This window comes from Notechis scutatus, chromosome 2 (genome assembly GCF_049901735.1).
Source record: "Notechis scutatus isolate UNSWTSFEM ecotype Mainland chromosome 2, rNotScu1.2, whole genome shotgun sequence".
NCBI lineage: Eukaryota > Metazoa > Chordata > Lepidosauria > Squamata > Elapidae > Notechis > Notechis scutatus.
Window position 1 is genome coordinate 80547733 of NC_142010.1, and position 22933 is coordinate 80570665.

At 36.7% G+C, this 22933-nt stretch overlaps 1 protein-coding gene across 1 annotated transcript in view; it reads left to right on the forward strand.

Moving 5' to 3' along the window:
* TRPC7 (transient receptor potential cation channel subfamily C member 7) overlaps nucleotides 1–3568 on the forward strand; it is a 131118-nt gene extending 127550 nt beyond the window's left edge. Inside the window, 2 exon segments of the mRNA XM_087955275.1 lie at nucleotides 2117–2192; nucleotides 2952–3568. Of these exon segments, the coding sequence (XP_087811401.1) occupies nucleotides 2117–2192; nucleotides 2952–3094 (219 nt within the window). The 3' untranslated portion in view covers nucleotides 3095–3568.
* The last annotated feature ends 19365 nt before the right edge of the window (nucleotides 3569–22933 follow it).

Sequence of the window (22933 nt, forward strand, 5' to 3'; positions counted from 1 at the left end):
TTAGTAGAATGGTAGATTATGGAGTTTGGGAGGGGACAGCAATCCAATCTCTTTTCCTGCTCTGGAATTTTCTCAACCAGGCCACTTTTGGCAAATGGCTATCTTGAGGGAGGAACAGCAATCTGGCACTTTCACCCATTTCCCAATAATCTAGCATTTATTTCTACCCAATGGCAATTGTTTGCAAATTGTTGAATGTTTGGGCTCTTACTCAAGCTTCTACAGGCCAGGATGAAACAACTTGGGGAACCAATTGCATCCTATAGACTGGAGATTCCTTCTCTGTGGAAAAAAAAGGGGCCTTTCCTTCTCCTCACCTTGTGTGGTAGCTTTAGTCTACTAGATTCTTAAATCATGTGTTCGGTTTTTACAATTGCATTAATTTTGTCACTCTTTACAATGTTAAATGTATCACAAGCAGCCAGGAATCTTGTGCAGAATAGCCCTTTCTTTGGCCATTTAAAGATTCAGCATGTATGAATAGTGACCCTATTATATCCAAAAATAGTAGACAGAACTTTTATTCTTTGAATATAAAGCAAAATCTCTTGAAGTGATATATAGAACAACATAAAGGATAAATAAATAGATCTCTGCAATTTATTCTGTCATTTTTATCTATGTGAGACTTTTCACTTGTTTCCTACTTTTTCCCTTTGCAATTTTTCATACTTTTAATCCTCTAAAAAGTCAGAATTAAATTGTTCAAGAGGATGTCATCATTTGGGAGACACCAACATTCTCGTTCTTCCTGTTTTGATAAACTCATACTGAAAATCTATAGCCCAAGGATAAACTTTCTGTGATTTCCAATACAGGATCTCACCCCCTTCTTTGTATCACTTAACCCATATCCAAGGCCACTCAGTGAAAGCATGAACCAAGACTCCATGGTCTTATTCAAGTCAGAGAGGTCAGATTAGTGATAAAAAATTTAAGTCATGAACATAAGTCTTCAAGAAAACATCACAGATTTTCTAGATCATGATCATTTTCTATCAGTTATCCTGATGAATTTACATGTAGTTCTCGTACTTAACAACGATTCATTTATTCAAAGTTACAATGGCACTAAAATAAAGTGACATGACTGTTTTTCACACAACCATTGTAGCATCACCATGGTCACATGATCAAAATTCAGATGCTTGGCCACTGGCATGTATTTATCAAGATTGCAGTGACCCAGGGTCATGTGGTTACTGAAAGAAAAGTCAGTGGGAAACCCAGATTCATTGAACAAGCCTGTTACTAACTGCAGTGATTCACATAACAACTATGGCAAGAAAGGTGGTAAAATGGGGCAAAACTCATTTAATAGCTTAGCAATGGAGATTTTGGGCTCAATTGTGGTTGTGAGGTTTCTCTGTACAGTGATTGTGCTATGAGATTATTTGTTCATTTGTTTAGCAAACATGTGCACAATAGCAAAATCCTGAATATATGTTACATGGAAATACATAGTTTTCTGACATCTGTAGAGAAATTCCCAATTATTCCCAAATGTTTCTAACCCTGTGGTTAATAGTTAATGACAGAGAAACTACTTGGTGGCAATGCTGAAATAATCCGTAGCCAGGAGCTTCCAAATATAGCAAAATAAGAAGCTACTTTATATGTAGTTCGGTACTGTGATTAGTAAGAGTGTTAAACAATGCTCCAAGATTTCATAGAGCTGGCTAAACTATTATTGTTGTTCATTACATTATATTATCTGAATCAATTTTAAAATTTCTAAAACAACAGCTCCTAGAGATTTTAGGGAGTGAACATGGTAATTTTTGCCTAGGAAGTACCTGCTCTACAGACAAAAAATACAAACATTACTTGAGTAATTGTATGATAGCAACTGGGGAGAAACTGACACTTATGCATGGGGTGGGAGGACTTGCATGTAATGCTTTTCATAGTTTACATAAAATAATGTGGACACATTTTATCAAATAAATATGCAATTGCATAATTGGGCCACAGTTCAGTACAAGTGAACTTGTGTAAGACCACTGAAATCTACAACACATCAAAGAAATTAATTGTCTTGCAATGTGACTCTAACATGCTGTAGAAGTAATCAGGCAACATAATTCCAATAAACCCATTATAATTCCATTTTCAGAAAATAATGAAGAGGCTAATTAAGCGATATGTTCTGAAAGCTCAAGTAGATCGGGAGAATGATGAAGTCAATGAAGGCAAGTGCTTTTAAATGTAACACCACTGTAATGAATCTTGTTACAGTCATGGATTTTTAAATGAATCTTTTCTACTTGGTTGTCAGTCAAATGGTCAATGTAGCATGAGGTACTTTTTGTTGGGGAGGACTGCCACATATTCACAAGGGTAGTAAGTTTAGGGGTACAATGTGCTAATATTTAAAAATTTACATATCACTGAATTATCATAAGTGTAAGTATCTCAAGTGTATCTTTCTCCCTCCCCTCCCCACTCAACCACTCAGTGAAAATTATAACTTACAGTGGAAGCTGTAAGTTTCATGATCAATTGTTTGCTACAGCATCATAGGATAGCAAATAACAATACAGGAATTTAATAGATATGCTTTTTGAACCCAACATATAAGCTTTAAGTTAGAAGGAAGGTCAGTCAATGATATTTAGGATTGTTTCTGGGTTTCAGAGTTCAGAAGCATTGAGACAGCAATAGATTGCAATAAGTAACATTTTAGTAAATGCTTAAACAAGCTGGAGAATAGTTTAATGTAGCCAAATGATCATGTGTCCCTTTTGAAGCAGCCATTAAGGCATGGCTATCCTCTGAGATCTTTATTCATTTCTACCCTCATACCATGGTGTTCATTGATCCCATAAGCCCATCCTCTGACTAAATCTAAGGCATAACTAGGTGAAATAAAGTTTGGAAGTGTAACTGAAATGAGCTGATTTACATTCAAGGTAATTAAATCTCACTTTATTTAATTTTTTCCCCAATAGGAGAACTTAAGGAGATTAAGCAAGACATTTCGAGTCTCCGTTATGAGCTTCTTGAAGAGAAATCCCAAGCAACAGGAGAATTGTCAGGATTAATTCAGCAACTAAGTGATAAGTTTGGAAAGAATTTAAATAAGGACATTTGAGAATGGACAAAGAAGAAGAAATATGCTATTCTTTTAACCAGCATTCTTTAAGAGCGAAAATTTTTAGGAAGGAGAATAGTTGAAAGCTGCATTTTGCTGATTAGCCATTCTTTTATGGGGACTGTGCATTAGTTTGCTATATTGAGTGAAGCCAATGATCAAATAATTCCTTTATGATGTAAAGGTAAGGTGACATTTTCATATTAAAATCAAGCTTTCTTTGATATCACAAATAGATGCATAACCTCAAGAAAGGTAACCTTGGCCATTCTTATGCTCAGAACGACTTTTGAAAACTGAAGATAAGACTGAACCAGCACTGCTATAGGGTATAGTTAGGGAGGATCAGAAGCATAAAACTTATGAAAAAGAAGTGAGGTTGTAAAGAGAAAAAGAAAATATATGCAGAAACATATTTCACAAGCTTTAATTCAAACCGTGCAGTTTCTTTATTCTGTTTACATGCATACATGCATACACCACTGATACTGCAGAGGGAGATGGAAGGTCTCCATTTCAAACAGAATTATATTTTGTCTTGGCAAATGTCTTCTCTCGGCATCCTGTTTCCTCAGATTAGATGATTACAGACTGGAAAGGTTAGTTGGTGCTTCAATTTTTGACCACTAATTCTCTCTGGTTAGTGAGATTTAGTTTAAAATGTCTAAAGCAAGTTCAAATTAAATTTGAGTCTATGAGAATTAAAGCTGTAAACTGAATTTGCAGATGAGGGAGAAAAAATAGGTTAAGCATCATTGTCCCATAACACTGGGTGCTTCCAATTTTGTGGCGTTTTACATTACCCACTTATTACTCTTCTGCTTTAAAATGATGTTGAGTTTCAGTTAAATTTACATTTTGATTAAAGGTTTTAGAGTTATAATAGCATTATTTGGAAGCATAACACTAATGGTTGTATAGTCCCATATATGGTAATGTCACTCTATAGAAGTTAGAAAAACAAGTTTCCTATCATTTAAAAAAAATTAAAAGGCACTGTTTCACGCACAGAATCTTTTTTTTAGCAATAATAGCAAGTATTTAGAGCTAATTTGAGAGGAATAAGTATTTAAAATGAAAAATATAAATAAATGAATATGTATTTATTTATGAAAGGGTTGAGTCATCCTGATTAGAAAGGCATATTTAAAAAAAATCAGCTTCAAAACTGGTTTTGAAATGCCTACACATATTTGATAGTGCTATATCACTGCACGTCAAAAGTTTCCCTATGAAATTCAACTGCATTTACAAAAACTTAAGACTTTTTAACCTAAAAAGCAGCACAAAAAGTGCATAGAAACACAGAAAAATAACATTTGAATAACCAATGTCCTACAGAGATCCCCTTCAAAACATGTGAACAAAATGCAAAGGTTCCAATGAAAGGACATCATCTGTAGAAAGATTATTATCATTTACTCCTCTAAAACAAAGTAAAAGATAAAGAGATACCCTGCCAGAGAGTCAAATGTTTGGCAAATGAAATGTTATGGTTTTGTGGAGTTAATTTCTAGCTGAAGAAGTTTTATATAGCAAATAAAAACAAACTGATGTGTACTCAGGGTGATAGAAGTAGGGTCCCTAACACAGTGGCTGTGGGCATCACTATGCTTTCAATATCTCCCTTGGCAGGCTCCTTATCCTACCTGACTAATGTTTTCTTATATATTTGCAATATAGGGAAACTAAGCTGACACATTGCAGCTTTTTCTTTTTGTTATTTTTTTTCTCCACACTTCTTCCTCTTTTCAGCACCATCTTATTGTGAATACTGGAAGCCATCACAAAATGAAAAGATAATCCCTTTCTACTGATAGCTGACAGGTTAGTTTAGTGGAATCTGCTGAAATCAAGTAGCAAAATGAAGGAAGCAAGAGGGCTCCCCAGCTGCCTTTCATCCTTCCTGGCCTCACTGCTTTGGGCAGGAAACTAAACAAAAGCTTCCTGTTCCCATTACTAATTTTGTCCACCACCCTCAACATTAAGATGGTCTGATATGTAAGGGGTCTGGGTCAGATGCAAACTTGATAATCAAGCTATAGTTCTTTGATTGTCTTAAGGAAAATGTCTAGCAATAGAAGGACTCCTTTGAACCTTAAAGCATTCTGCAGTATCTTTAGTGTTTGCTATCTTGTCATGGCTTTTAGTTGTCACTGTGAAACTGGAAGTTACACAATTCCAGTTTCAAAGTGAATAACTAATATGTAAGAGTTCAGAGCCCTTCCAGATAATGTATCCCCACTACATAGATTGGTAATCTTGGGCACACAGTTAATATATTGGACAAACTGATATATGTAGGAATTCTGTGAGAGCAGCTGGATTGTACTGTTAATAGCTGTGGAAACTGACTCCCATTAGTTGAACTATGAATCATTCCAGATCAATATTTTCAGAAAACAACATTGGCTTTCAAGAATTCTCTTCCATTTTCATAAGAAGCATTCTGAAATTTATTTTATCAATAACATTAATATAAATTTTAATCACTGTCGGAAGAAATTGTGTACTTCATCCAACAGTGTCAAATATGGCTTTAAAATGCTCCATTAATCAAAGGAAAAAATGGCTGTAACTGTAAATAACACTGATATGGGGATAAGCGATAGTAAAGTCTGTGGGATCTATTCCAAATGGAACCGGTCTCGGGTGGACCCAACAATATGGAATAAATAACTGGAAACTTATGATTTACAGAAAAAAAGGCAATTTAAGTCTGAATTGTCACTATCAGATAGAAAGCCATAGAATCAATTCATGCTGATGAAAGAATTGTGAATCAGGAACAGTTATAATCTTGAACCATTTAGGACAGCGGTCCCCAAACTTGGCAGACTTGTGGACTTCAACTCCCAGAATTCTCCAGCATAGCATAGCTGGCTAGAGAATTCTGGGAGTTGAAGTCCACAAGTCTTAAAGTTGCCAAGTTTGGAGACCTCTGGTTTAGGACATCCCAACAAAATGTGAAACTCTGTAACAAAATGTTTGTTGCAATTTGTCCACACCTAAGAAATTTTTGTTGCTGTTGTCCTGACTCAAGTGTTTACAGATCTCGGTTGTATGGCACCTTCATACTGCTCTCTTCCAGGTGGATCAAACCATGTTATTGAACTGAAAAGTCAAAAGCATTTTTTTAATTGGCAGAAATATGGTTTTAGTGGATCAAAGCACACTCTGCTGTTGTGATACCACAAAGCTGTACTGTTTGTTTACAAGATGCACCTATACAACAGCATTATATATCAGTTATTAACAATATTTAATAATCAGCAGAACAAGAAGATGACCCCGTGACCTGTTCTTAAGTGCCAGATGAGAACACAGATAGCCTAATAGATTAATAGTTATATTTGTTTAAAAAAAATGAAAAATTAAAAAAAAATGGTGTGCTGTATGTATAATTGTTTAGAAGGGAAATCAAACAATGTATTTTTACCTTTAATAATTTTATCTTGAATATTGTAATATTTTTATCTAAAACAATAACAACAAAAAATAAAATTACCTCAGAATATTTGTTTTTGAATGAAATTCCTTAGTTTTGTCAAACGAGACATACTTTGGGGCACATCCCTATTGAGTTCTAATGACTTTGTGAAACAAAGAAAATAATTCATACCTACCAGAGAGAGAGAGAGAAAGAGGATATTCCCAGATTTCAAAGTTCAGTCCCTGTATTAAATTGCAAAAAGAGTCATAGCAACAGATAAGATATGCTTTTTTTTCCCCTTTCCTTTTCTCCAGAGACTAAATAGAGACTTCTAGTTTTTCTACTGTGAGGTCACTTAACTCTCAAATATCTTTTCCTTTTCATTCCTCATGAAATGGAATTCCTCAGCATTCCATTTCATGAGGAATGGAAAGGAAAAGATATATCAGTGGCATTCCACTTGGAAATTTTTGAATCAGGAACGCTTGCCAGTCTGAACCAAGCATACATATGCAGTGCACTGGAAACTATCCCCCTTTCTCCTGACTTCCCTTCCCACCTTCTCATGGCTTGCATACTTCTCTCAGAACCATTTGGCTACAAAACTATATAGTAAGCTGCTTAGCTTTGTATGGTGTTTGACGATTGCAAATATCTGCAATGAAGTACCATCCATCACAACACCGTTGAAGGGGGACATATTGAAGAGAGTGGAGGGCAAGAAGATGGCAAACGTGGCCTGGTCCTTCAGCATAAATTCTTCTAGAATCAGAACAATCATTAAGAACAAAGACAAGAACACTGAACATAACTTTCTCTCAGAATGTAACCTGTTTATAAATAATGTCTGTATTGAAGACCGAAAGCTAAAGGCAAAGCTGTCTTAAAATTCACACTTTTTCAATCTCAGAAGTACTTCTTAAAATCAGACTTATAAAAATACAATCTGGATCAGATTGCTTCCTGACTTTGTTTAGCAAACAGATGGAAAAACACCCGTTGGGAATTGACAACTGTGGAAAAAAAATTGAAGTACTGGCCATCTGTCCTGCTTTCCAATATGAAGCTTAAAAGAATGAAAGAAAGATGAGATGGTATAAAGGTAGTCCTCAAACATTCATGTAACGATGGTCCAGAACTATGATGGTCACAGAATGGGTGTGCAGTCATTGCAAAACATTACACCTGTGGTCACATGTTTGCAATCTAGGTATTTGGCAACCTGTTCATCTTTACCACTGGTTGTCAAGTGTCCCTTGATCGTAGGATTACCATTTGCAATCTTCTTTGCTGGTTTCCCAGAAAGTCAATGGGGAAGCCAGCTGGGAAAGATGCAAGCTGTTATGACCTAGGATTGAGATTCCCTCCAACTGCCAGCAATTTGAGAGTGAATTGAATGCCTGCCAGGAGGAAATCTAAAATGGGAGGAAATCTAAAATGGGAGGAAATATGAGCTCTGAGTAGATCTGAGTCCCCCATCGCAGGCAGACAGACAGTCACAAAGGGAGCCCTTCAAGAGTGAAAGGGCTTGTCTGGTCTGGGGAGGGGAATGTCCTGGACAGGCTGCAGAAATGGAAGTCAGATCCCAAAGATCTGAGCTCCATGCCTGCAGCCTTTGGAGGGATAGAAATCTGACTTGTTTTATTACATATCAATCTTAATTTGTTTTTACTATTGTAATTACTTTACATAAACTTTAATACAGTCTTGACCAGCAATATTTTAATGAATTGTTGTTCTAAGTGGTACTGTGTATAACAAATTAAATAAAGCCAGTACTAATATGGAATCAATAAAAAAGCCACATGATATTCCTGCAAGCATTTTAAGAATCCAAACTGAATAAATCTATCTTAACTCTTTTATTTTATTTTTTATATTCATAAGGGTCAATTGTGTTAGCAATCAGCAACTCAGCCTTCAGGTCTTCTAGAAGATTGTAGGAGACCATCAGGTAAAACATGAAGGAGCAGGGGTGAAATGTTGGGGTTACTTTTGACAATTTTACATGGCAGGAGTATTAATGTTGGGAAAACGAGAGGGAATCTTCTTCAGCCTATCACTTTCATCCTTCAAATTGTCAAAACGTGAAAAAAATGGTCCTAAATCATGTTTCCAAAATTCTGCCATTTTGCTGTAAAATGTCAATGGTCAAGCTCGCAGGGCTGGAGAGAAAGAAACAGAAGGCTGAGATATGTAGATTGCTTATCATTGGCATTAGGGATGAAACACATATCTGATCATGCAGGATTCCACATCACCAAGGTTCTGCACTGATGGAGTTTCCCTAGATGTTCAATAATATGAAGAAGGCAAGTGGCCCTCCCTTTCCAATTGCACAGAAAGGAAAACTCAAATCAGGCATATTATGAAGCAGTTATAGGAAGAAGTAGCCAAGGAAGTAGATCAGCCCCTTAAACATGCTGGTTTAAAGTTTTAATAAAATCACATTTTATTACATTGTAGTGTAAAAAGCATCATAGTGAAAATAAAGAAACCCTAGAATAACATGGTATCTAAAAATAATGCACCATACCTTGATTAAAGCTGGCCATCACTTAGACTTCAAAGACAGTAGCTGTGTTTTTCATTTGTGTACATGATGAACGTCCTTTAGTATGCCAGATATGCTGTCCTGATTAAAAAACAAAGAAAGGGCCTCATGCTTTGCTACTGGAAGAATAAATTCCACTTTATTAAAATCATCCAGAAGAGAGAGAGAGTAGCAGGCATCATGTAAAGATTTAAGGATTTGCAATTGGAATTTAAAATAGCTGACAGATTTGTAAGAAAAGTTGATATTTCAAAAAACATACAATAGTAACTAGTAAACAAAACAAATGTTGCTTAGGATTGGGACAACCATAAGGCAACTTACAGTTGCCTAAGGCAGCAGATTCTCAAAGTGACAGAACCCCAGATATCCTAAGATAACATTACCTGAAATTAATCTTTCTTCTTCTTATTTCTAGCATTTTCCCATAGGTACAGGTTTCGCTTTTCAGATCAACAAATGCCATATCAGATGATCAAACCACCAACCAAGTTCAACTAGATAATTTTTATGTCTATGTTAATTATATCCTAAAACCTTTGCTTTGGTCCTCTGCACAGGTATTTGTCATTGCAGTGGTTGGATGAGGAATTCTCCTTGTAGAATATGGCCATATCTCTGTAGGCATTTTTCCTGCATTCTCTCTTATTGATGCAAAACACATTGCTGCTGGTCTTTTGTTGCTGATGAGGACAAGGAGGGAAACACCTAATGACCCAAAGAGCATGTACATCTCCATGACATGTTAAAGGGTGCTCAACACTTTTGATGATTGGCCAATACTCAGCACTTTACAGTCTTGCTACTACTTCTCAAATTACTACATTGCAGTAGAAAATTGCTTTAAGCCATGGTCCAATTCCAGTCCCAAAAAATTCTGTACACAGTGTTAGGTATAACATTGATACCAAATATGGTTTGGGTGAATAAATATATAAAACTTAGATATCATGGTTTAAGTGCTTATCACTTTAAGCACAATGCAGCAGGCAATTAGCCGATTAAGGGTGCGGTTAGAAGTTACAATATAAGGAAGCATTAGAAGCTGGAAAGCTTACTGTGAGCTGACTGTCTGTCTGTAACTGTCTGTTACTGTAACTGTGTGCTGCTGCGACTTACTGTGTGCTGCTGCGACTAACTGAGATTACTGACTGTGAGTGCCTGTGACTGAACTGTTATTGTTTGCTACTGTTTGCTGAATATCCAGCGTTTGTTTCTCTGGAGAGTGAAACCGGAGGAGGAGAAGATATCTTTATCGGCTGATAAAGATATTGCAAGGACTCTTAACTTGGACTATACTAGTGAGTCTTACTGGATGGAAATACTGTGAATGACTTAATGGACTGAATGACAATGCTTAAACTCTAACTGGATTAAAAACTATTTAAACTACAAACAGTGTTTGTGTTCAGTGTGTGTACACTCTGGGGCCCTTCCGCTCTCCTTTGGTTGCCTGGCTTGACTACTGCTGCAATACTCTGCTAGGGGTTAATCCTCAAACCCTAACATTGGTTATGGGCCCAGCAGCATAGTCTAACTAACCAGGATATAGCAGAGAGAGTTGGTGTGAGTTGCACATTACTGTAAATACAAACTGTTTTAATTAGTTTAAAATAGTCAAAATATCTGAAGAGTAATGGCACAAGTAAATTTGTCACAACTGTCCATGATATCCAGGCTGGATGGAACAAACTATGTTTCATGGTCAATGAAATGTAGCTTACTTCTACGCAGAGAAGGATTGTGGGACATTATAGCAAACCCACCAGATGTGAGTAGCTGGGATCCTGCTAATGATGATGATAAAGAAAAGTTACAAGACTTTAAACTGAAGAATGAGCAGGCTTTATGCATCATAGGACTGACTCTCTGTGATCAGCAGCTTGTCCATATTCGTGGAGAAGAAAATGCTGCAAACTGCTGGGAGAACCTCAGGAAGATTTATGTTCGGGACAGTGTAGGAGCACATATAAATCTTACACGGAAGCTTTTTCGAACGCATCTTCAGAGGAATGGAGATATGTTAGTTCATTTAAACTGTATGAAGAGCATTTTTCAAGATTTGCAAGAAAAAGAGCTTATATTTAATGAACTGCAACAAGTCTACATAATATTATCTTCATTAGATCAAAGCTATGATGACTATGTGACTTCGTTAGAGGTATTGCCAAAAGAAAGCCTCTCATTAACCGAGATTACAGGCAGGCTACTAGAAGAAGCCAGAAGAAGGCGTGAGCGTAACGAGCTGAGAGAAGATAAGAAAGAAGAGAAATTATCTTCAAAGCTTGAAAGAAACCAGCAAAGCAAAGTAAAGCACCTGGAAGAAAAGAATTTATCTTCAACGGCATACACAATTAAAAAGTGTTTTAATTGTGGAGGCAGAGGACATTTGGCAAGATTCTGCAAAAGAGAAAAAGCCAGAATGTAAAAAAGCCAAAGAAAGCATTTGAACTAGCCACGTTTAGCAACTCTGATGTGAAGAATAATTTATGGGTGGTTGACAGTGGCGCATCCCACTGCATCACAAGAGATAAGACAAAATTTATAAAAATGTCTACAAGTTCTCAACATATATCACTAGCAAATGGCTGGAACCTGAAAGCAAAAGGTGAAGGTTTTGCACGTTGTCCGTACATAAACCAGGATATAAAAATGTTGTATGTACCGCAACTAAAGTTTAATTTGCTTTCAGTAAGGGTATTAGATAAATTAGGTTATGTAATTACTTTTAAAGATAATAATTGCATAATTGAAAAAGATAACAAAAGGGTAACTGCAGCTTTAAATGGAACATTATATGTCTTAGATAATAGTAAGAAAGGGAGGCTCAAACTGTATTTAATAATATAAAGCCTCATGATGAATGTATCCATTTATTGCATAGGCGTTTGGGGCATGTGAATTTTAAAATGCTAAAACGTACAGTTGAGTTATCTGAAGGAATAAGGTTAAAATCTTGTGATAAATATTTGCGTTGTAATGTTTGCTGTGAAGATAAGAGCAAGGTATTGCCTGCAAATAGGCTAAATGGTTTCAAAACAAAAGAACCTTTAGAAGTAGTATTTGCAGACATAATAGGTCCAAAGAAACCCAGTATGGGGGTGCTAGATATATACTGAGCATTATGGATCATTATTTCTAGATATGGGTTTTGCTATTTAATGAAAAGCAAAACTGAAACATATCAACATTTTTTCAATTGGCTTAGGTTTGCTGAAAGAAAGTCTAAACGACAACTGATAACCCTGGTGACAGATAATGGCACGGAATTTATTAATAACAAATTCCAGAACAGACTTAAGGTAGCTGGAATAGAGCATAAGAAGTCTGCTCCATACAGGCCAGAACATAACGCTTTTATTGAAAGAAGAGGCCAAACACTACAGGCAATGGTTAGAACAATGTTAAATGATTCTGAGTTACCTGATTCTTTGTGGGGGGAGGCTACAATGTGTGCTAATAACATATTGAACAACGTTGTTAATACAACAACAGGTGAAATTCCATTTACCAGGTGGCATGGCAGGAAACCTGATCTAAGTTACCTGCACACATTTGGTGCACCAGCATGGGTGCATATTCCTGCACAAATCAGAAAAAAAGGGCAACATAGAGCTAAAAGATTTTTCTTCGTTGGTTATCAGGCAAACCATAGGGCATATAGATTTTGGGAGAAAGGCACATCTAAAGTGTTATGTAGTGCTAGTGCCCAATTTCTAGAACATGAAGGATGGGAGAAATTAGAACAGGATGCCAATAAAGATGTAATTATTGAATCCTATAGAAATCCCATTAGTTATCCCTGTAACTTTAAAAATAAAGTAAAGAGACAAATACAGGATGAAATAGTGCCCATAAAGGAAGAAACAGATTCAATAGCTGAACAGGATGAGGAAGATGAACAGGTAGTAGTTCAACAAAGTCCTCCTGTAAGCCCTGTAATTCCCAGAAGAACTACATCGTGTATCTAGACCGCCTGATAGGTACCAGGCTAACACAGTGTGCCAGATTAATCAAGTTCCTAATTCTGTAGAAGAAATTAAAAAGTATCCTAATAAGGAAAAAGAAAAATGGTATGCAGCAATGAATAAGGAACTGAATTCATTAAGAGATATGAAGGTGTATGAAAATGCCAAATTACCTGTAGGAAAGAAATCCATTAGCTGCAAATGGATATTTAAGGTAAAAACAGATAAGGATGGTAATTTAATCCATAAGGCAAGGTTAGTAGCCCAAGGTTTTAGGCAGAATGCTAATGACTATGATGAGGTGTTTGCACCTAGTCTTAAGGCAGCAACCTTGAGGGCAGCTTTAGTGTGGGCAGCTAGTAAAAACTATATAGTTAACCATTTAGATGTGGAAACTGCTTACTTGCACGCCCCATTAAAACATATTATTTATATGAAAAACCTGTTGGTATTAAAAGTGAAAATAAGGATAATAATGATTGTTGGTTGTTAAAGAAAAGTATCTATGGTCTTAAACAATCAGGCTATGAATGGAACCAGTATATTGTAAAGGAACTAGACAATATAGGATTTAAAGCTGGTTTAGCCGATCCATGTCTGTTTAAGAGGGAGATAAATGGGAAAGTATCATTATTATTACTATTCACAGATGATATTGCTTTGATAACTGAAACTAATGATGAAGCAAATAAAATAATAGCATCATTAGGAAAGAGAATAAAGATCAAGCAATTAGGGGAGATAAAGAAGTATCTCGGTTTGAATATAAAGAAAACAAGGAAAGGTTTTAAGATATCTCAGGAAGATAAGATAAGCAAATTGCTAAAAGATTACAAGATGGAGCTTTGTAAGCCAGCTAAGACTCCAATGAGTCAGGAGTTTAGCAACACTGATGTACAAAGCCCTGAGTTTGATAAGGTGATTTATCAATCTTTAATTGGTAGTTTGAGTTATATTAGTAATTGGTCTAGACCAGATATATCGTACTGCGTGAATCAGTTGGCTAGATTCAATTCTGCACCATGTGAAAGACACTGGATTGCAGCTAAGAGGATATTAAGATATCTTAAAAAGACAATGAATTATTCATTGTATTTAGAACCAAAGGGTGATTTAATTTTGAGTGCTTATGCAGATGCTAGCTTTGCATCAGAAAGAGACACTAGAAAGTCGACTTCAGGAACAGCCATAATGCTGGGTAATACATTAATAGGCTGGAAGTCAATAAGACAACAGCATATAAGTTTGTCTACTATGGAGGCAGAATTCTCCTGTTTATCATTGTTATGTACAGAATTAATAATGTATAAACAAATGTTAATTGATATAGGTATAACAGTAGATTATCCTATAATTATACATGAAGATAATCAGGCAGCAATTCAAATGGCCACAAATATTGGAGTAAAAACAAGGAGCAAGCATACAGATCTAAGATACCTAAACGTGAGACAATCTGTAAGAAGTAAGATGATTCAGCTAGAGTACTGTATGTCGGAGGACAATTTAGCTGATAATTTTACTAAAGCCCAAGGTGCCAGTAAGCACCAGGAGAGTTGTGAAAATATGGGATAAGATTGTAAAGGTATTATATATTTATTTCACCCAAAAGGGGAGTATGTTAGGTATAACATTGATACCAAATATGGTTTGGGTGAATAAATATATAAAACTTAGATATCATGGTTTAAGTGCTTATCACTTTAAGCACAATGCAGCAGGCAATTAGCCGATTAAGGGTGCGGTTAGAAGTTACAATATAAGGAAGCATTAGAAGCTGGAAAGCTTACTGTGAGCTGACTGTCTGTCTGTAACTGTCTGTTACTGTAACTGTGTGCTGCTGCGTGACTTACTGTGTGTGCTGCTGCGACTAACTGAGATTACTGACTGTGAGTGCCTGTGACTGAACTGTTATTGTTTGCTACTGTTTGCTGAATATCCAGCGCTTTGTTTCTCTGGAGAGTGAAACCGGAGGAGGAGAAGATATCTTTATCGGCTGATAAAGATATTGCAAGGACTCTTAACTTGGACTATACTAGTGAGTCTTACTGGATGGAAATACTGTGAATGACTTAATGGACTGAATGACAATGCTTAAACTCTAACTGGATTAAAAACTATTTAAACTACAAACAGTGTTTGTGTTCAGTGTGTGTACACTCTGGGGCCCTTCCGCTCTCCTTTGGTTGCCTGGCTTGACTACTGCTGCAATACTCTGCTAGGGGTTAATCCTCAAACCCTAACACACAGAATAGTCATCCTGATTCTTAGTCCAGGAGTAAAATTATTTTTGCTATCTGGGATGTTCAACTTCCTATTTATCTGTAAAAGAAGTTTTATCCAAAGGTTCCTAAACAGGTCTAATTTTATGCAGGTAATTTCTTTTGTAAAGCCATATAGATTCTTGCTATCACATCACATAATTCTCCCAACTTAGCCAAAAAAAAAAACACCACCCTATTTAGAGTGAATTGTATAGTGCTCTATAATAATTGAATTCAAAGTTTGAATTCTTCTACTGATCAATGGGTCTTTGAATTTTGACTGATCCTTGGCAGAGGGACCCCTTTGAGACTGATCTCTAAGGGCATTTCTGAATTGAGTATTTGGGATAGACAGATGTTGTTTATTATACAGTAATTGGTCTCACAGTAAGCCAGATGTTTGAACTGGATTTGGCATTTTTATTCACCTATTGAGTCCATCCCAAGGACCTGGAATAGGGAGATGCTGCTGGGTGGTGTTAAAGATATTGTTGCAGGATGTAAGCTATTCATGCAATAACGTAAAGGATGTTAAAAGGCAAGAAGAGTTAGTTTCAATCAGTCCATAACTGCATTTTTTTTTTTAAAATTTTGATACTCCTACATTTTTTGAGTGACTCTTTATTAGCATTTGTTTTTATAATTCATTACTTGGCTAAGGAAGAATTTAACATGTTCCTGTTTTCCAAAATATTTTATGTCATTGACTTGCTTTGGGATAGATATTGGTCATTTCCAAATCACCATAATCTTTAGGGATCCCCCCTCCCTCAAAGGTGCTTTTATGATTTATACTCTTTAAAGGTCCCCTAAGGAAGGAAGGAAGCACTTGCAAATAATATAAATCAAAGAAACCATATGATTATACTCATTTTCAAGCTTTGTTCACATATATTGAACCTTATGAGATATGGGTAGTCTTTGACATGACCACAATTGAGCCCAATATTTTTGTTGCTAAGTGAAACATTTTTAAGTGAATTTTGCCCCATTTTATGACTTTTTGTGCCACAGTTATTAAGTGAATCACTGCAGTTGTTAAGTTAATAATGCCTGTTGTGTGAATTTGGCTTCTCCATTGACTTTGCTCATAAGAAGGTCACAAAAGACTTTGCTTCATGTTTACACATGACCCTGGGACACTGCAACTGTCATAAATATGAACCAGTTGCCAAACATCTGAATTTTGATCACACGACTAAGGGGATACTGCAATGGTCATGTGAAAAATTATCATAATTCACTTTTTTCAGTGCTGTTTTAACTTTGATTGGTCACTAAATGAACTGTTGTAAGTCAAGGACTACCTGTCCATTCACCATAGAGAGAGACTAGTAACTCTAATTCAATATGTGTCACAATAAAATCTCTTTCTATTCTTGACATAATGTCCATAATGTTATATACTTTAGTCATGCCAAATCTATAAACATGTTCCCAAGATCATAATAAATATACTTTTAAATTGTAGTTTCCTACTCCAGCATGTTTAGCTATTTTTGAAAGTCAACATGCCTTTTCCCCCTCCTTTGACTCTCCATTCCAAGCCTTTTTTGTTTGTGATCTTCATTCTCTTTCAAAAGATCCCAAATAATCCAAAAGTAATACAATTTTGGCTCCTGAAGTTACAGAATCATATTAAAAAATCATTTTAAGAGTTTGTACTTCTCCCAGGGAAGATAGAAAAATAAACGGTACAAAAATGTCATCACATTTGAATTTGTGTAAAATCGCCTCTTGAAAAACCAACATGTTGATTAAATACCGGTGGAAATGTCATGTATATCCTGTACTTTATTTTTTTTAACTTATATATACCTTCAAGAGAAAGACTGTTTGCTTTTTATCACCTAGATCTTAATCCTGTCCTCCCAAATGGCAGAAGACCTTGTAGGAATAAGAAAAGGAAATGTTATGAATAAAACTGCATTACACTAATGTCTTGTAGTAGGCAGCTCTGCTGAATATCTCAAATATTTGCTCAAATACCACTGCCTGAATCCACTTCTAGCACCTTCCAGCTGGCAGAGTTTTCTATTATTAATGTATCACAGAGTATTGCCATGGGCATATGTCAATGTTCTCAGAGCAGTCAAGGTGCATCCTTGAGAAATGACACTTCAACATGAAATTGTTTGGGCTAAAAGCCAATTTCCCTGAATGCAAAATGCATGTGGGTGGTACAATCCTTTCTGTGCAACACTTCTTCAGAACAGCTGACATTCAAAATCTTGCTTTCAGCCACAGGGAAATAAGAACTTGTACCAAGTATAAGATACTTCCTTAAGAAGAATACTGACAGTAATAAAGCAAGAGACATCAACTTTTCGCTCCAGCTGAATTATTAAACTTGGAGATATTCATGGCTTGTTCTAAGAAAGGGTGCAGTAGTACAAGGAAACAACAGTCAATGACTTAATAACCAGCCATAATTAACAACTAAAAGCTACATACAACCAGGCACCACCAGGTACAATGCATAGAACAGCCCAGCACACACATTGTGGTGAGAATACCAAAGGTGCTTTTTCAAGAGGCAACTGAACTTGCCAGTTTTCCTTTGAAAACATTTCACTTCTCATCCAAGAAGCTTCTTCAGCTCTAGCTGGATGGTTGTTCTGACCCAAACCCTTTTCCAACAAAACAAACATGAACCAAAGGGAACAGAAACCTTTTCATGATTCTTAGGAATCCCAAGTTAAAAGGCTGCTGAAAACTAATTAACTTTGATAAGCACAAGCCTCACCAAAACTGTGTGAGGCTGCCAAAAATAACAGATAAGAAATATTTTACAACACAAGAGTCTTCTAACACCAACTTAAGATACTGCAATGTCCATGAGGCTGGAGTTTCAAAACGTTTTTGCTTCCTACAAAGAATGACCGATTCACAGCTGGCTTTTATCTTCTTGAAGGAGGGGCCATTACCTTGCAGCCTTACTCCCGAGTCACCCATGCTGCTGCAGCTGCTCTTTCCTACGAGCAGCCCTGCACACACACGCACTTGGCACAGGCTGCTCGGGAACCTCCTCATTGCTGCTGCCAGCCCCCACAATCTCTGAAGGCAACAGTCCACTCCCTAATGGTCCTGGCTCCTCATCTGAGTCCTCGCTCTCCTCAGCCGTCCGCACCTGGTGCCGGCTAACCACAACAATGGTGGGGAATAGATCCCATTCCCCACCATCCAGCCAGAGCTGAAGAAGTTTATTGGATGAGAAGTGAAACATCTTCAAAGAAAAACCAGAAAGTCCAGTTGCCTCTTGAAAAAGCACCTTTGGGACAGCCATGACCTGGATGACTGAGAATCTCCATACACATTGTGGTGAGAGATAAGTTCTCTGAGGACGGGCTCCAACATAAGCCTGAAAGTTTGGGAGAATAAATCTTTGATCCATGACCAACTCAAATTGGATCCTACAGCATTATTCTCGGACACGTATATTTGCCTTCATTCACAATGAATGCAAAGTTTACCATTCTTACAAGGATGCAGTGGAAGAGTGTTAAACATGACATGCCACGACCTCCAAAATATCCCAAGGAGACTTGAATAAGGTAAGTTCCTTCGACACGGTTTTACAAACTGAATAGTAATTGCTTAAAGAACTATGGAAAAGGAACCTGTGCTAATGCACTATCTGCAAATCTAATGCACACTCTAAATTGTTTACCATTTATAGAAATGAAGTTAAGTTTCTTTGAGTACCCTGTAGGTATCTCTTACCAGAAAGGATGCAGACAGTGGTATGTTAAGTTAGATAGCCTAGTGTCATGTAGAATATCGTAAGCACATTCATAATAAAACTAAGATTGGGCTGTATGTGTAGCACTCTGGCCAAAATCTGTCAAAACTAAAGGTCTTTAGTATTATAATACAGAAATATGCTGCATGTGGCCTACTAAGTCTATTCTTTCTTTGTCTTACTAAAATATTATTTTATTATGTGACATGAATAAATAGGTGGAATCACAGGAATGAATGAAAATAATTAATAATACTTGAGTATCTGCTAAGAAGATGTCTTTTTTAAATAGCTGATTTAAACATAAATCTACTCAGGTGTCAGGCTTCCTCGGTGACGCCATACTAATGGACAGAGCGAAGCCCAACACATACCTGGGGCAGGGAATCCATTCTGGATGAGAGCAAGCTTAGTTGGTGCCAGGCAAAATGTTTCACACACCCCTCCTCCTCCCGACACAGCCAGCTGGATGAACTGTTGGGCCGGCATATCAGCGCAGCGCTTCCCAGCTCTCAAATGGCATTTCGGAGTGGCTTGTCAGCTGATTAGACTTACGCACATGTTGATATGGGGTTTTCGGCTTTTGTGGACTGGGCATTGCACGTAGCATGGGGGGTAACACCTGGGCACTCTTAATCGGGAATATGCACAGGGGGTAGGAGTGGAGCAAAAGAATGTAGGAGCAAAAGAATGAAGAAAAACATATTCATTACAATGAAATAATAAGAATTAGTAAAAGATACAAGGACAATAAGAGGTGCTGGATACTCAAAGAAGAATGAATGAGTGCAGAGAAAACCTGAACATATTGATGTTGGTGTCTTAGAAATACAGAGAGAATGAAGGTAAAATTGGAAACAAATGTTGAAAGAATTACTAGAGGGGAGAGGCTGGGAAGCTGAGAAAGTTATGGTTGGATGTTGCTGAGATCCTCAAAAGAAGGGAACTGAGAAGCTGAAAGAATAAAAGGCATGGATTTGATGCATGGATTAAGTAAAAGTAAAAATGTTTTTCAAAGACAGAAAGCTGTGGAAAGGTATTGTGGATGAAATGATAATATTTCAGATGAGTTTTCTGAACTTTTGCTTCCTCCTTTCACTTCCTCCCTTCCCATTTTTCTTTTTCTGCCTTTTGCATAAACTTTGCACAAAATTACTTATCCTAACAAAAGGATACCATAATGTAGCAATAGCACTTAAACTTATATGCCACTTCACAGTGCTTTACAACCCTAAACTCTAAATGGTTTACAGAGTCAGCATATTGCTCCCAACAATCTGAGTTTATACCGACCTCGGAAGGCTGAATCAACCAAAGGTGATTCTCTATGATAGTATAATCATCACATCATCACATTATAAAAAAATTTAAAGTCTATTTTTTAATTAACATCTTGCTAGTTTATAAGTGTGAATTTGGGACACTGCAAACAGCTTTACCCAGATTATTGGGTATTCATTTTGAGGAGGTGTAGGCATTGCTCACCTTACAAAGTGCACACTCACAGAAACCAGTTGCAGCCTACCCCTGATGTTACTTAATGCTTTGGAGAAAATGTCTATGGAGATGCTCAGTAATCCAGGTCATGGTTGTCCCAAAGGTGCTTTTTCAAGAGGCAACTGGACTTTCTGGTTTTTCTTTGAAGCTATTTTGCTTCTCATCTAAGAAGCTTCTTCAGCTCTGGCTAGATGGTGGGGAATGGAACAATCCATTTCCCACCATCCAGCCAGAGCTGAAGAAGCTTCTTGGATGAGAAGCAAAACGTCTTTTAAAAAAAAACACAGAAAGTCCAGTTACCTCTTGAAAAAGGAGCTTTAGAGAAATGTTACACGATTTCAATATGGCAAAACTTCTTGTTCAGCAACATAGTAAATGAGATTATTTTTGAAATAGGAAAGATGTTAATGACATCAGCAATTGCTGGAACTGTATATATCTTTTGCTTTTTACATTTTTACTGGCACTGTGTTTTCAAAACTCTGATCCTGTGCTTCTTATATTGTTTCCTTTTGCAGTGGAGAGAAATAATGATGTACCAACTCCATAATAAATGACCTAATAGACTAAGATATTGCAGCACAATCCATCAGAAAGTTGCCCTTTTCAAGCTCCACTGAACTGAATGTATGATTGTGGTCTTTTGCATTTATAGTTATTTTACCTGAATGTGAAGAAGAAAACATTGTGGCCTTTGTTTGCTCTCAGCTGTATTTTGTCACTGAGGTGGAAAAAGAAATGGGAAAGGTTGGAGCTCCGTGGCAGAGGAACATGTTTTACATGCAAAAAATAACAAGTATGATGCTTGGCATCGCTGGTAAATTTGGATAAAATTCTGTGTGAAACCTGGAAAACTACTGCAAACCAGAATAGAGTATAGCAAGGGATCAAAAGAATGATTCCACTATAGATGCTACTATTTTTTCTGATCAGTTAACACTTGTAAAATAGGACAAGTCCCCTGAAATTATTAGAGTTGGGAAGGGGATAATATTTAAGACTTCATGATAATGATCTCTTTATATCATCCAGTCTTGCACTGATTCTTTGAGTTTTTCTGTGCTCTGGCTGGGGTCAGCTTTGATGGCGTCCAATCATTCTGTTCTTTGACAGCCTGGTTTCCTTTTACTGCTAACTCTTCCAAACATGGTTGTTTTCTGAATTCCCCCTCATGACACAGCCAAAGTGAGGCGCAGTTTTGTGATTTTGCCTTCTAGCGACATGTCTGATGTTATACATTCCAGTACTTTGTTTATTATGGGATGTGGTGGCTCAGTGGCTAAGACACTGAGCTTGTCGATCAGAAAGGTCGGCAGTTTGGCAGTTCAAATCCATAGCACCGTGTAACGGAGTGAGCTCCCGTTACTTGTCCCAGCTTCTGCCAACTAGCAGTTTTAAAGCATGTAAAAATGCAAGTAGAAAAATAGGGACCATCTTTGATGGGAAGGTAACAGCGTTCTGTGCACTTTCAGCATTTAGTTATGCCAGCCACATGACCATGGAGACATCTTCAGACAGCGCTGGCTCTTCAGCTTTGTAACAGTGATGAGCACTGCCCCTAGAGCCAGAAAAAACTAGCACGTATGTGCGAAGGGAACCTTTACCTTAATCTTTACTTTGTTTGTTAGTCACCTTTGCATCAAAGGAATTTCAGTCTTACAGTAATTGCAATTTATAAAAGCACTGAAGATGATATTTTCTGTGATAGAAGACAGTTGCTGTTAAGAACTTAAGAACTTAAGAAACATCAAAGCAATACATGAATCACACAAGAAAGATGAACAAATTTAAACTCTACAAAGCACACCCAGAGGGACTTTTATAGAGAGTCAAGCATGTACATCTACATGCGAGTGACAAAATGAGACAATTGCTTTAGCTGGCAAATCTGTTGCCTGCCAGACAACAGTCTGGAGTTTTTTTTCCTCTTCACCCCAAATAATTCTGTCAAAATGAAACACCTTTTATATAGTGATTTTATTAAAGACTATAAATACAATAAAAAAACTAATAAAAACTCAAAAGGATAGAATAAAAGGAAAGAATAAAAAGTGCAGCAAGGAAAGAAGAAAGCGAAAAGATAACAAATAAGACTACAGTAAAGGAAAAGGAAATAAATATATAAAAGTTTTATCCCATCTTTATCAGAAGTGTAAACAATTCTAGAAACTTTCTATCACCTCTTAAAAAGCAACAAAGGATCTTTTCTTCCCATATCACATCTCTTTACAAAATACACAACACAACAGAATAATATAAGAGCTGATAAGAAGTGTTCATGTTTGCAAGGCATAATTTGGACCAAAACCAATAAATCCCATTTTAATTTAAGAAAGTTTACTTGATCATAAATAGTCTTATTTTTGAAAGCCCATTTTTCT